The sequence below is a fragment of the Lissotriton helveticus genome, chromosome 5_1 (assembly GCF_964261635.1).
Source record: "Lissotriton helveticus chromosome 5_1, aLisHel1.1, whole genome shotgun sequence".
Taxonomy (NCBI): Eukaryota; Metazoa; Chordata; class Amphibia; order Caudata; family Salamandridae; genus Lissotriton; species Lissotriton helveticus.
The window spans coordinates 135,744,626-135,760,790 of NC_136065.1; the positions used below are offsets into that span (position 1 = coordinate 135,744,626).

At 44.7% G+C, this 16,165-nt stretch overlaps 1 protein-coding gene across 1 annotated transcript in view; it reads left to right on the forward strand.

The window, feature by feature from the left end:
• The window catches only part of LOC144752416 (solute carrier family 53 member 1-like), a 467,914-nt gene that overhangs the window by 387,907 nt on the left and 63,842 nt on the right, over positions 1–16,165 (forward strand). Inside the window, exons 12-13 of the mRNA XM_078640349.1 lie at positions 655–849; positions 11,461–11,627. Of these exons, the coding sequence (XP_078496475.1) occupies positions 655–849; positions 11,461–11,627 (362 nt within the window). The remainder of the gene's footprint in view (positions 1–654; positions 850–11,460; positions 11,628–16,165) is intronic.

Sequence of the window (16,165 nt, forward strand, 5' to 3'; positions counted from 1 at the left end):
CTCCCTCCTTCTCATCCCACCTAAAACCAGAAGGAAAAGAACAGCTGAATGCTCTTTCACTGGAAGCGCCCCCAAAATTTGGAATTCCATCCCCCCACACATCAGAACCATGACTTCCTTTGTGGAATTCAAAAGACAACTCAAATCCTTGTTCCTTAACCACTCCCTAGGAAGTGGATAATCTGGGACAGACAGCAATCATCGAGAGATGCTCCAACCCTAAGACATGAAGAATCTTGAAGTCATAAAGGCTTTACATTACAATATGCTACTCTTTACTCAGACACTCGTTTGTTGTTATATCGCTCTTATGTCATGTATCTGATGATTATTTGCTATGCTTCCACTGTAAAGCGCTCCGATACCGGTGGGTCTGGACAGCGCTATAGAAAACTTCTTAAATAAAAAAAAAAATAAATAAAAACCACTCAAATGTGTGATCACAACGAAATAGACAACAGGGAAGGGTTCAGGAAGGTTATTTTTCAATCCTGGTGGCACCAGAATATCTGTTTGCTATGCTCCACATTCGAGTCAATGAGCAGTCTTCTTGCAGTTTTTGCGATCTAGTGTGCCCAATGTCCATGACCGTGGTACACTGCTCAGCAAGTCTTATGCTGGAGGATAACCCCAAGTGATTTATCTTGCTTACAGGTACAGGAAGAGTGGGCTCTCATTCTTCAGGGATGATCGGCTTGATCCAGTGCATTCCACCCTGGCTGCGCTTTGCCCAGTGCATGAGAAGATACCATGACAGTGGGAGTCGATTCCCGCATCTGGCCAATGCTGCGAAATACGCCACAGTTTTCATCATGGTCGCTCTGGCCATCCTGTGCTCCGGTGACCAAGGTAAACCTGGGTGGACTGAAGGGATAGTATACCGACCTAGTCATACTGGCGCTTGACAGGTATCCATCAATCAATCAGTATTTGTACAGCTCAGCTGACACCCCTAAGGTTATCTGGGTGCTGAGGGTGCCCTGTCTCCGTCGAATAACCAGGTCTTGAGTTTCCATCTGAAGTCCATCAGGGAGGGGGCCGTTTGGAGGTGGGTGGGCAGCAATGTAGGAGAAGGAGTGGCCCTGCAGTGGCTGCAATGGATGTGGGGTGTGTGTGTGCGGGGGGGGAGCGAGGCTGAGTGCTGGCGTATTGCGGGTAGGTGGAAACTTAGTTGATGGTCGATGTAGGATGGTCCTTAGTTGTCAGAGGTATTGCTTGCAGATGTCTACTACCAGAAGAATGTTGTCCTATTTTTATGTTTGTAGATCCATCTTTCCTATAGACATGTTTGGGTGTGTATCTGAGAGATAGAGGACAGAAGCAGACGCATTGCTAGTAAGGTAAGACTTATGTTTGTAGGCCTTGACAGCTGTAATGAATCCCTTCCAAGGCAGATGATGTTAGAGCTGATGAGGTAATGAGTTCTTGAATGTCTGAGGACCAAGGTGTCATCTGATTGGCTGGCTATTTGTGCATGGGACTCTACCACATAATGGAACCTTCAAGTAGAAGTGGGGACCTGGGAAATTCTACAGAGGTGGGGTTTAACAATCTGCCTCAAATATGACTGCAAAACACACTCATTTACGCAGGTGTGCCGGCTCACGCAGACACCACGCTGTCAAAAGTTCACTGTCACCGTTCTTACTCCATTTCATCACCCATCCCAATTTGCCTGGTGGGTGGTGGCAGTGATTCCTTTTCTAGAGATTCTTTGACTCCCATCTCAGGTCCTTCCTGGTGGCATCACGGGCAGGAGATGGTGCTTCAGGTGCATGTGATAGGAGGAGGGAGCTGCAGCAATGCCAGAGCTGCAGGCTTCAGTTCCCCAGCCACGCGGTACTGTCATTCCCCAGGGTTTGTGCAAGAGGGGCCTGCCTCATAAGCCCTGAAAAGACCAAGCATCAACACTACATTAGACCAAGTGTCGGGTAGAACTTGAGGCTCAGAGGGCAGGTCGGGCATGAGGAAGACATAGATACAAGGATGCATGCACCCAAAATTACTGCTCTATTTACCTGCCAGATCCCACCTCCTCCACTCAATGGCTATCTGAAATGTCAGACAAAGAGAAGAAGAAGTGGGTACCTGGAAGGCTGCCTCAGCGCACGTTAGGCCTTCCAGGAGCCCTGGAAATAGTTCTGGCTTTGAGAGCTCGTTTGCCTTATCGCTGCGTCTCAGATGCCTACTGCTCATGCGAATTTCAGGTGGAATCGGAGCTGCCCCTTTGCATGCTTAGCCTGTTGCTGACTGTTGATTGCTCTGCTGCCTTTCTACTGCCAAGACTTGGAGGACCAGCCAGACAGCCTTCTGGTGCCACCAACGGGCAGATTCCCTGAAGATCTGATTGTCCAGGAGCCCATCTTTATTAAGCACAAGAAGGAGCAGAGCAGAGAGTGGAGTCACAGAAGCTGAACACACAGTTCCTTCTGTAGAGAGTGAGTGGTTGACTTGCAAGGGGTGACTGACCACTGAAGTCTACTAATCCCCTGGGTAAGTTATTGGGCACTGGCAGGGCAGGAAAGTGAGATTCCTAAGAGGGTTTCTTTCTTCGTCGAGTCATTGCTACATGTCCTGTGTTTCTCGGTTGAGAAGCATAGGGAAAACACAATATTTTGTTGTACCTCAGTGGAACATACGTGGGATTAACCTGACACCTGTTAGCACAATTAGTTGCTGACTCACTATTTTTGCAATACCACTCAGAGTAGATTTATAAAACGTCTGGGAACGATACTCAAATCAGGAATGAATGGGGTGACCCCCTCTGGAAGGGAGCTTCAAGTGGAGGGGTTACCTTACTGATATGGTTGTGAACCACTAGTGTGAACCACTAGAATGGAGATAACAAAGGACAGGATGAGTATGGATTTGTACCCTGAATATGTGCTGTACTCAACATTCTGGGGGTCCATAGCTGCCCTCCTCACATTTTAACCCGCTGAGTAAGAGACCTTGTAAGTAGGCTTTAGGGGGCATGGCACCCTGCCACCTTGTGAGTGTAATTCTTTTGAACTAATGCATGGCAGAGACCTGCAAGCAGAATGGAAGCCCCTGGATCTTACCTGAACCTATCACACTGGCTATGAAGTGCCCTTGCTGATATACAGGTCAGCACCCGCTGGACACACACGCAGTGTGGAGTGCCACCTGAAGGGGTATGGAATGCATTGGCTGGGAAACAGAAGCAACATGTTCATGGATGACTGACTGAATTATTTTTAAGCGCTCTTATGCCGAGGCGTCTTGGCGCTGTAGAAAGGAAGGGAGTGTAGAGGTGGTTAGGAGATAGTGAAAAGCCAGGTTTTTAGCGCCCTCCTGAAGCCGGCTCTATTTCTTTGGATGAGCCACTTTTATCTACAACTCACCAATAGTGAATTGTAACTGATCATGGTTTGACCATGTGGTTAAACAAGCAAGTCCAGTTGCTCAGGAAGAAATTGTTCACTGGAGACACGGAATAAGAAGAAGAACTTATGCAGCAGAGTGGAGTAGAATTTATAGGGAATTATTGTCTATGAAAAATACTATTAGACTCCCAGGATGAGTTTCTCAGTGATATCTGAGGTGGCCTGAAGAACACGGTTAACCCTAGTATTACCTTCCATGGTGTGTAAAAAGGCTCCTTATGTCATCTCATGAGCCTCCCATGTAAGAAAACCTGAGGCATCATCCTTATCTTCAAGGATGCAGAAGTGACAGAAGCATCTTCTCCTGCCCAGGACTCAGGAAGTTACATGAGATTTCTCCCAATTTTCCCCCGACCTGGAAAAAGTATTATTGTTTTTATTGAGATGAGCCGAGCCTCTGGTCTAGAGCTTCTCAACAGCTGCTGGTGACAGATGTGTGGGGACCAGAGGTTGGAAGGCAGATATCTCCATGTCATTGGTGATACCGAACTCCAGTCCAGGAATTCCTTCCAGCAACCACTGGAATCAGCAAAGTTATTCCATTTGGATTCAATGATGTCAATCAAGACTACAATTCCCAGGATAGACTAGGCTACGTAAATGAAAACTTAGTTCTAGAGCACTATCCCCGAGATATTTAACCTTTGTATAACACTAAACTACAGGAAAAGATAAGAGAGTATTGGACCTGTGTCTGTACCCCCTAACCTCTCACCCATCCACCCCTTGGCAGTATGAAATCCTATGACACAATCGCCATCCCTCCTGTCACTGATTATTTTAGCATAGCATGTCACCTCTGCATCACCCAGCTGGCAGTGCATGAACGTCCCACAAGCCGTAGAACGGCTAATGGATCTGGTTTCTGCTGGGCTGAACTTGTCAATTCTCCAATAGCTACATTGATGATACATGACAAAACAAATCCTATCTCCCTAGAATACCCAGACATTATCTTCCTAGTGGACCAGGGTATCACCAATCATATTGACGACGAATACCGTTCACTGTGCAACATATAAACATTACTTCATGGTGGTATTAGCGCATCATTAGTGATATTGTCAAATCAGACCTGTCACAGTACAAATTTAGATATTATATCCTGAGGAGACCTAGGCATTTGTTTAGTGTTATTGTCCAGTAAAACCCACCCCTGTGCACTACCTTGACAGACACTCTTTTGTGGTACCCAGGCAGCAGCCGTGATATTGTCTTTCTTTTTTGTTTTATTAATTTTTATTACATTTTTCTCAAAAGTCAGAGCGAGCAATACATGAATTCTTGACGGATATTTATAGAACATCATCATATATGTACACACTAAAAGAATAAAAGGAAAAAGGTATAGGAAAAACGAAGAATAAGAAGCAAGAAATGTTTATAGAAGAGAACAAAAAGAAACAAAAATCGAAAAAAAGAGATTAAGAAGGATAGATTCAAAAGCTAGGCTAAGTCAGTTAAATTCTCATTCCGAAATAAAGGTTCAATACAGCTGTCAATATCCAGTACAAATGAGACCAAATCTTTTCCACCTTTGTGATTGATCGGCGTCCCCTGGCCTTGGAAACTGCAGTTTCACATTCATAAGTTTAAGGAAGCATAGCCCAGAATTCAGTTATTCTGGGCGGTGTGGAATCAATCCATACCCTGGCAATACATAAGCGTGCACTATCTAATATAATTGAAATTAGAGAATTGAGACTGGGATCCCCACTAGGCTTATAGCCTATCAGTATTTCCTTGCTATTCAAGCAGAATTCAAGCCCCAGTTGTACTGATATCAGTTGAAATAGGTTATCACAGAATTCTTTGCGCCCAGGACGCTCAGCAAACATATGGACTATGTTTGCCGCATGAGGACTATGTTTGCCGCATGAAGGCGACACTTGCGACAGAATGACCCCACAGGGGTTCTAGATGATATGCCCACTTTGAAATGCGCTCAGGTCTATGATAGAGAAATATACCAGCATTTATAAAGTGCACAGCTTCCTCCGGAGAGGTGTCCCGGGGCTGGGGGCCATTGGGAAGATTAAGCGAGCTATTGCCCAGAGTCACATGGTGCTGAGCTGAGCTGCCGCTGGTGCCGGGGAATGAACCATGAACCCCGTGGTCCAGAGCCAGGCACCCTGGCCGTTGCACCACACCTCTTCCACTAGAGCATACAAACTGTCCTAACTTGCTGCAGCTTAAGGTTGACAGAGACTGATGACTGATCTAGCAGTTTGAAGGCATCCTGTATTTTGGTAACTGTCACTACAGTCGCAAGGGGCCAACTCCACCTTAATGCCAATTGCACACTATTGTCCTGGGCATAAGACATAAACTCCTGGTACATTATGTTTATATTGAATTGGCCTGACTCCCTTAGAGGTTGATACAGATATGCAAGAATTTCAGTCGTTTCTTGATCAATATTGTATTCTCACCTGTGTAAGAGATAATCCCTCACCTGCAGATACTTGAAAAAATTATGTTGCGGAAGCCCATATGTCTCCTATATATAGCTCGCCCAAATTATGTAAGGCCAGATTCCCCCATGCTTGCCCTATGCTGTCATGAAATATGTCAGAGAATGATAGATTGCCCCACAATGAAGTAAAAAAGTGGACTGCTGGTATGGAAATATTTGTACGAATTTCAAGCTAGATCCGAACCACATGTCTTATCACCTTAAATCTAACCCTCTTAAAATAGTTAGGCTCTACTAACGTGTGCAGCATGTACCTAATGTCGAAATCCAGTGCCAGTTGGTACCCAAGTGCAATCATCCCAGGTTTATTCTCAATCAATAAACTTTGGATCCGACCAATAAGTGAAGCCCAAAAGTATAGCTTAAAATCCGGTAGCTTGAATCCTCCCTGTATATAAGCCAGTTTCATAAACCGGGTAGCCATAAGAAACTAATGACTACACCTTCAAGACGTTTGAAAAAGAGATCAGGAACCCACAATGGTATAGATAGAAATAAGTAAAGACATTTTGGAAAAATATTCATTGTAATGATATAACAGCGCCCATGATACTTAGGGGGAGCCAATGCCATTGCCACAATTTAGCAATCACTGTTTTTAGGAGGGGCTCGGAATTAAGAGCAATAATATTTTATACATGGCTGCCCAGCCGAATGCCAAGATAGATGGCTGTATCAGTAGCTCCTATTAGTGGGGTAGGTGTTTTAAAATTAAGGATTATCTTTGTTGAGTTTCTAACCAGAAAATGCATCCAATTGTTTTGCCTCCTTAGATATAAGATCGATGGCTACACTCAGGTTAGTAACAAAGAATGCGTTATCATCTGCATACACAGTTATTTTCAGCTCATTACTGTTTAATCTTACTGGCTGTATGCCCCTGTTCCGTGGTAGATGTCTTAAATAACATTCTATATTGAGAAGGAACAACAAGGGGGAGAGTGGACAACGCTGGTGCGTACCCCTATATATTGAAAATAAGGTAAAGTACTTACCACTCGTCAGGTCTTTAGCCCCCGAATTCTTACATAGCGTCTGCACAGGTGCTATAAATCTATCACCTAGCCCAAATGCACCTGTGGTCATCGACAATCATTCCCCGGTGACCCGGTCAAAAGCCTTCTCAACATCCAGCATTATCATGCCGATCCGATCTTCAGTTTTATAGGCAACATCAAATGCTGCAGTAGTGGTATTAATATGATCCGGAGTATCCCTACCCGGCACAAAACCTCGCTGTTGTTCTGAAACCAAATCGTGCATGAAAGGGGCGAGGCGTGTAGCTAGGATTTTGAAGTAAACCTCAGCATCTGCATTTATCAAGGACATTGGGCGATAAGAGCCCCTGTTCTCTGACAGCTTATTCTTTTTAAGAAAAACACTATATTAGTCAACCCCATGAGACTAGGGCTTCTCCTCCACTGCAGATATAAGTTATCAATTCTATGAATTCTGGGGCGAGAATATCCATAAACCCTTTAAAAACTTCAAGAGGTATTGTGTCCTCTCCGGCAGTTTTCCCAGATGGTAATGCACAAATAGCTGCCTCAACCTCCCCTAACCCGATATCCCCTTGTAGCACAGAGTTCTGCCGAGAATCAAGCCAGCGGATCCTACCATCCCAGAGGTTGTTTGCGAGGTTCTGCGGATCTGTGCTATCTGGCTTAGTATTCACCCTTTAATAAAAGGAGGCAAATTGCTTGACTATTAATTGAGGACGAGTATAATCACCCCCATCATCCCCCACAATACGATTTATAGCACAGCTAGCCTTTTTTATCAGATATCTGATGTGTGAGAAGGTGTCCCTCTTTTTCACCATATTCATACTGGAATGTCTCATCTTCTGATAGCTAGCAGCCATCCTCTCAGTTACCCACCGGTTAAGCATTTGCCATCTCTCATTCAGCTTAAAATTTATGGACCGCTCCCTAGGGTTGCTGTAGAGAATTGCCTAAGCATGTTGCAACTCTAAATCCAGAGAGCCCTGCCGTCATTGAACCAGTTCAAGTTGCCTGCGTTTATTTTGATTTCTTATGAACTAGAGTGTTAGCCCCCTAATGTATACCTTTTTGCAATCCCATACAGTTGCAACTGATGAGGTTCCTTTATTAATATGTATAAATTCTACCATTAATCTTTTAAAATACTGGTGATACTCCACATTGGTGAAGAGATGGCGAGGAAATTAGAATGGCCATCGGCTTTCCATCCCTTCTTGCGGAATCTGCATAGTTAGTCTGATAGCAATATGATCAGAAGTAATCTTAGGACATATCTCAATATTCGCTCCTTATAACATCTGCCCTTTTGCCAATTTCATATCAATTCACGAATATTGCCTGTGGGGAGAGGAATACTAGGTGTAACCTGGCTATAGAGGGAACAGAGTTCCCCATGCATCCTCTAGCCTGTGCAACCTCTTCAGTTCCAAGATTACAGCCCGAGTTCTAGATATCCTAATATTTGCTTGATGGTTAGAAGAGTCAATATTTTACTCCACAACACAGAGAAAATCACCCATTACATCCAAATCTCCAGACCAATCCAGCAATTCTATAGTTAAAAAATCAAATACATCTGGGTCATTCAGATTGGGGAAATAAACAACACAAATAGTATGTTTATGGCCATTAATTGCTAGTTGAACTAAAACCCACCTTCTCCTGCTATCTGCGGAGGTTCTGATAATTCTAACTGCCAAGCACTTAGACTTCATTATAGCCACACCATGCATGGTCACTATTTGAGATGAACAAATTATACTGTCATACTCCAATTGATTTAAAACGTGCTGGTCTTTGTACATCAAGTGGGCTTCAGTTATGCCCAATATGTGTCGTTTATAAACTGTAAGTTCCTCCCGCACTAACTGCAACTTGCGAGCTTGGTTAAACACAGTGACGCTCCAACACGTACAAGATACTTCCCTATTTTGGGTATCAAATTATCTCCCTGGCACCAAATTTATATTATATTCTACATGCCGTTGCCACTTATTCTGACTCTTAAAAGCACCCCAAACCTACCCTCCCCTTGATGTTTAATAGTGTTAACACTAAAGACTCCCATACCTCCTGTAACCCCCAGACCCTCGCCCCCTAATAATAATAATAGTAATCCACATTTGTAAAGCGCACAATCACCCGTAAGGGTCTCTAGGCGCTGGGGGCCATCGGGAAGATTAAGCAAGCTATTGCCCAGAGTCACATGGTGCTGGGCTAATCTGCCGCCAGTGTCGGGGATCGAACCGTGATCCCCAGATTCCGGAGTCAGTCGCCCTAGCCGTGGCGCCACACCTCTTCCTCAAGGACCGCCCCACCCTCCCGAGCCTGGAAAAGGAATCAGCCATCCTTTTCACTGTTAGCTGGATTTACAACCATCTGGGAGAACACCTCCGCAACCCCCCCCAGCCCCACACGCACCTCAGTAGAGATATTAAATAGTCCCACTAGTTCTACCATATAGGACCTTAAAAGTTAATGTTCTAAATATTTTCTCATTAAATGACAAACAAAAAAAAGTTATATTAATAGTTTGAAGTCCTATCCAAGGAGCAAATAACCCTAACACCACTGACTCAGAGCTTTAGAATCTTCCGACTCCAAATGGAATACTTGTAGGCGTCCATCTTTAATACCCTTAAGACATGCTGGTTCTGTAGAAACACGTGTGCCCCAACAGCCCTTAGCAGATCTATTAGCTGATGCATCTTCCAGCGTTGATCCATTTTAGCTTTGCATAAGTCTGATCGAACAAAAATGGAGATTGAATCAACTGTTAGAGGTGCCGCAGGGCAGGCTTTAAAATAGATAGTTTGTCTCAACAGAAAGTTTCCAACGAAGATAAGGATAGGACGGGGGTGCGAGAATTGTTACTGAGCCGCTTGCTTCATAAGTAAAGGTAATCTATGAGCCCACTGACTCTGAGAGTCCATATTCTAGTCTGAAAGCTTTGGAAATGCCTTCTGAAGTAATTTGATAACAAAAGCTCTGGGATGGCTGCCTTCTTTCCCCTCAGGTATGCCAAAAAGCCATACTTTTTTTGCCTTTGTCTATTTTCTAAATCTTCAATTTTGCTCTGAACAGACGCCATTTGACTCTCCTGCTCCTTGATTGTTTTGACAGTTACTGATCCGACTTCTTCTGCCCCCGCCACCCATTACTGAAGCCCTGCTGGTGACTTCCGAGAGAGCCTGATGCATAGCTACATTGTCCGCCTTAACCTGTGCGTAGTGGTCCAGTGCCGCTGTCCTTTGGATCTGGAGAAATTGAAGAATTGTTAATAGACAGAGTTTTTTTGCACCTTACTCAGCATAGTTAGTGTGAACAAAAGTGTTTGCACCAGATGCGGCCGCACAATCGAAAGCGTTAGCACCAGATGTGGCCGCACAGGATCTGTGAAATTGTATAACAAAAATAATCACTATAAAGTACCCAGGCATCTTCAGCGACATTGTCAAACAAAACCCATCCCTGTGCACTTTGCAGACATTCTCTCCCATGTGGTTGCCAGGCATCATCAGCGATATTGTCAGACAAAACCCATCACTCTGTGCTCTGCAGATATCCTCTACCTTGTGGTGTCCAGTCATAATTAGCAATATTGTCAAACACAACCCTTTACTGTGAAGTAGCCAAACACCGTCTCCCTTGTGGTGACCAGACATCATCAGTAATATTGTCAAAAATATCACTGTGAAATACCTACAAATCCACTCCCTTGTGGGAATTTGACATTATTGGTGATATTGGCTAACAAAAACACATCACTGTGATGGTCCAAACATTCTCTCCCTTCTGGTGCCCAAGCATCATCAGTGATATTGTCAATAAAAACTCATCACTGTATTACACCTATATATTCTGTCCCTAGTAGGAATTTGGCATGATTGGTGATATTATCCGTCAAACCATTACTTTGAAGTACCCAGACATCCTCTCCTTTGTGGTACACCGGCATCATCCGTCACATGGTCAAACAAAACTCATCCTCGTTTGGTTCTAAACACCATCTCCCTGTAAACCCGGGCATTGTCAGTGATGTTGTCGAAACAGCCTATCACTTTTCAAAACTCTCACAACATCTTCCTTAATGAGGCCAGGACATTATTAGCATACAGTTCTCAAACAAAGCCCTTCACTCTTTCAATACTCAGGCAATCTCTACCTTTGGCAGACCTGGCCATCACCAGGGATTTTGTCAAACTTTCGCACACTGGAGCTTTGATGCCAATATGAGCCGCCAGATCAGGAAAGGGGACTTTTCTAGTTTGCATTGCTCATTTTTGTGTATGATGTACAGCGCCATACATCACCTTATCGCTCCATTGCCTCTTGGCTCTGCTGCCTATTAGAAAATGTTTGTTGTAAATGCTGTTCATAAATAAGAAAAGCCGGGGAGAGCTCCAGGAGCAGAGGCCGGGACGCTTCCTTGACGGTTGATTTATGGCACCTCTCAATATTCCTTCCTGAAGCGCACCCCATTTGTTATTCCTGACCTGTTGCCAATACAGAGCTCAGAGAGACGCCAGCGGGAACTTGCGTCGCTTGTTGATGATGTCATCTCTTGCAGATGATGCCTCCGACGGGGCCACAGTGTGTTTCTACCTGTGGGTCGCGGCTGCGTGCGCGAGCACGGTACTCACGACCACCTGGGACCTGAGGATGGACTGGGGACTGCTGGACCGGAGCTGCCACGAGAACCGCTTCCTCAGGGAAGAGACAGTTTACCCCAAGAAAGTAAGTCACCTTGATAATATCAAAGAGACACTTGTGTAAGCTGTGAGATGTTTGTTGATGTACAATTACATTTAGTGTGCTGCTATATTAAGGAAAAAGTCCATCTATCTTCGTTCGTTCTATCCCAAAATTATGTTCAGTTGGCAAATCACAGAGCCAAAGCTGCATCGAATGCCCAAGATCAGACAGCGAGTCACTTTAACTTTTTAACACCCATTATTTCAGACATGCATTATAACTCGTTTCTACTAATGATGTATGTACGAACTACACTATATACACCTTGTAAACAACTCCACAGTTGTATGGGATATGCAAATTCATATTTCAGCCAACAGGATTAGGAGTTTGTGTAAGTAGCCAAGAGTTTATATTATTAATGTCCAAAATGTTTATGCAGTCTGTGGTCATTATTCCACATAATGATTTTTGCAAATTGTCATCTGTTCCTGAAATTATGTAACTATGCAAATACAGCATAAATGCCGCATTTGAATCTAACTGACCATGGACTGATCAGTATCAAAAATATATTTTCCCTCACATTGCAATAAAGAAGAGTGGAGTGAAGTTTTTTATACCTCTCCCAAGCATAAAAAGTGCATCAAACTCAGACACCCGTGGAGTTGTGTTACTGTTAAGTGTTTTTTATGTGAATGTTTCACACTGCAGCCTCCCAAGGATGTCAAATGAGGCATTATCTGGCCCATTGATAACTGTTCTCTCCCACCTTCTGCTGTGTGGGGGAGGCCTGTGAGTGACCATGGGAGGCTCTAGAGTAGCAGGAGAAAATGTTCTGAGCAAATCAGAGACTGAGGATTGAATCAGACATCAAGATGTCTGTTGTGATGGATGCAGCTTCCTCTTTGGAAATCAATAGAAAATTATTTAAAGGTTCAGGGAAATGGGGCGTCTTATAAAAACCAGCAAATATCCCACCGGACAACCATGTGCTGCAGGTCATTGGGTTCCATACATGCAACCGCAGTGCAACTCACGGCTGCTGCATGGCGGCCTTGGACAGGGAAAGCGCAGTGGCCCTGACTCACTTTGAGAAAAACCCCTCTGCATCAGGACTATCTGCTTGTCCAAACAAACTCCTCCACCAGCATTCACTGGAGGCACAGAGGTCCTCACCAGTCAAGTGGATATCCCATTTTATTTTATATTATTTATTTATTTAAAGTTTTATAGAGCACAAACCAGACCCGTGAGGGTATCAGAGCGCTTTACAAGATAGATAGTAGGTAGACAAGGGACTTTATGGGGGGAGGATACCGTTGGGATAAAACCAGGGAGATACATTGTACAAAGAGGCAGGCAGTTTCAATCCCAGGATACCTGTGGGACAAAAGACAGGAGGAAACATTTAAAACAAGAGTCTCGGTGTGGGTGAGTATCATCCAAAAAGACCATGGATACTGCCGCGATAGGGGGTGGAACCGGGACTCTGAGGTGCAAGTAATGCAGAGTTAGGGGAGGAATTTGCCCATGAGGAAAGTTTTGGCCTCTTTTTTGAAGCGAGCCAGAGAGGGAAGTTTTCTGATGGCGGGCGGGAGAGAGTTCCAGATTCTGGGAGCGGCCCCGGAGAAAGCCCGATTGTAAGTTTTTTTCCCCGCAGGCGTGCCAGTTGGAGCAAAAGGTCTCTAGACAGGGGGTCTTTGCTATGGGGGTGGGAGTCAGGGCCTCCGCTCAACTGGAGGGCCACCCACCAGGGTCCAAATTAACAAATTGTGGAAGTTAAGCTTGCTATGTCACTGGGACTCCAGGTGGAAAAGGTGGCTGAGCGATGGTTTTGGCTTGTTTTAAAGATGCTTCCATTGCACGAGCCCAGTGCCTTCCTTTCACAGCAGAGTGCAACACTGGAAGGTCGTGGCTACTTAAGCAGCCTGTGCCAAGACTCCTAAAGAGGCTTCAAAGGAAAACTAAAGAGCTGGCTTTTGAATCCCTAATGTGTAGAGACATTTTCTGTGTCTGCTGGCCCTTTTCCACCTTACATTATTTATTAGGCATGGAGCTTAAACAAGCTGACATCAACCACCCACGATAAGGGCCTTGAGACACTTTTTTCAATACTGCACACAACATAAATTAGTCCCTCACTCACTCAAAATGACAGCCCAGTGGGCATGCAGGGTGCATGATTATCTAAGTGGCATTTGAGCCCTTTATAAATTGACATGCAGCAATTAAGCACAGCAGAGCACAATGAAACCAAACCTCCACCCGAATTGCATTGCACTGAATAGTAAAGATTGCAGTTTGATTTTATGGGTGAGCGTGTCTTAGTCTTTAGCGTTTTTTTCTTGGGCTCAACAGTGGTGTGTGGAGATATACTTATGTGATTGTTCAGAAACAACTGTGATGGGCATTTTTGGCGCTTCAGTCTCAGCAGGGACTGCATATTTCTAAACAGGCCAAACCACTACAGTAAGAGTGAAGAACACATGCTGCCGCCTACCTCTAAAACATCGCCTGTGACATACTTTCCCATGAGCCCCTGCTGCATACTTTTTCTAGTTTAATACAGTGTACCAATCTAACATCACCTTAACCACATGCGTGCAGCGGTTATTTTTGCGCTGTGCGGCTTTTTTCAAAAACCGCGTTACATCACGAGCTGAGCTCGTCATGAGCATGCGAGCGGCGCAACTCACGACCAGCTCAGCTCGTCATGAGCACGGAAGTGGTTAAATCCGTAACATATACAAGGAAAATACTTTGGGCCTGATTCCCAAAGATAAACTTAGACCTGAAATTAAAATTTTGACCTGAAGCCTAATTTTAGACTTCAGGTCTAAACTTCGGGCCTGATGGTAACTTTGGCACTGTAGCCGCGGGCCACCACTCCAGCGCCTCGCTGCCACACCGCCAAAGTCATACTGACACTGCCAGCCAGAAAACCCGCCTGACAGAAAACTCCTGGTTTGGCAGGCAGTGCTTCGGTGGCCAACTGTGGCGAGCTTTAGAAAGGCATCGCAATAGGAACGCGATGGCCAGTTCTTGCATGGCATGGCTGTTAAGTCCATGCTGTGCAGGAATTGGGCATGCACGCAGATAGGGGGCATGTCATATGCCCCCTGCATGCATCCCCATGGCCCAGAATCATCGGGGGCCCTGCAAGGCCAACTTAGTTTCATCACCTCCACAGTTTTCATTGCGGGTTCACTGCCATGAAAACTGTTGCAGTGAGGAAACTGGTAATATGCCTGGCGGTGCTACAGTGGCACCACCAGCATATTGCTTTGCTCCAACCACTGCAAGGCCACCAGGGATCGTGGATCCCTGGCAGTAACAGCACTCCTATAGCGGTCCGACTGCCCAACTCCTAATAGGGCGGTTGGACCGGCGGTGCCCGCACGGCCGGCCGCACCACCTGCACCGCCTGCCTTGTCATAATCAGGCCCTTAGACTTCAGGTACAAAGTTAAACTTCTTGTCAAAATTTAGACCTCGGGTCTAAAGTTAGACTTCATGTCTAAACTTAAACTTCAGGGCTAAACTTAAACTTCAGTGCTAAACTTAAACTTCAGGGGTAAACTTAGGGCCCAAATCACAACAGTAAGCCTAGACCTGAAGTCTAAGTTTAGGCCTGAAGTCAAACTTTAGACCTGAAGTCTAAACTTAGACAGGTCTACGTTTACCTTTGTGAATTGGGCCCTGAAAAACTAAATTTAGAAGGTAGAGGTAATGTGTGCAGAAAAGGCCAGTGGTGAAATTAAATTAGTTTTAACTGGTAGCTTTGAATCAGTTATGATAGGAGGAATATATTCCGCCTCAGGCAATCAGAGCTGCATTCTAAAAGGCATATTGATTTTTGTATGTGCTCCCACCCCAATTGCACGTTTGTGAACCTCTGCTAAATGCTCCTTCAAGATGACTGGTCACACAATGCTCAGGATGGCATTGGGGACCGCTGGAGTCTGCCATGTGAAACATCTGAGTTTTTAAAATTTCCAAATACCCTTTTTCTTTCAGAGAATGGAACAGGTGACCTATTGGATACAGGAGGAAAATTCCTTTAGGTCTAATGGAATGTCAAGGGTGGAGGTGGGAGGCAAGAGAGGACTCCCCAGCTGAGACAGGACTTCATCATTTAAGATTGTTGATCGATGTAACTGTGTGATACTTTTGTTGCCACAAAGCACACAAGCAGGTCATGAACTGCATCACATCACTGCAAAACTGCCAGTGTGGAGCCACAAAAAAACCAAAAAAAAACCAAAAGCTGCCTTCTATTCGAATACGATCAAAAGCAGTCCCAACCCATCTAAAACCATCTTCTCAATAATTAAAGACATGACTAAAGTAACAGCGGGTTCAAATAGTACTATTACCTCAAACTCTCAATGTGAAGATTTGGCCTGCTTCTTTATCAATAAAGTTGAGAGGATCTATAATCTACAGAACACTAGTAGACCCTCCCTGTCACCCGACCTACTCTCCGGCCCTGATCAGCCGGACACCTGTCACTCCCTTTCAACTTTCCCACCCCTGACTAAGAAAGATCTCGAGTTCCTGGCCGTAAAAGTAAAATCT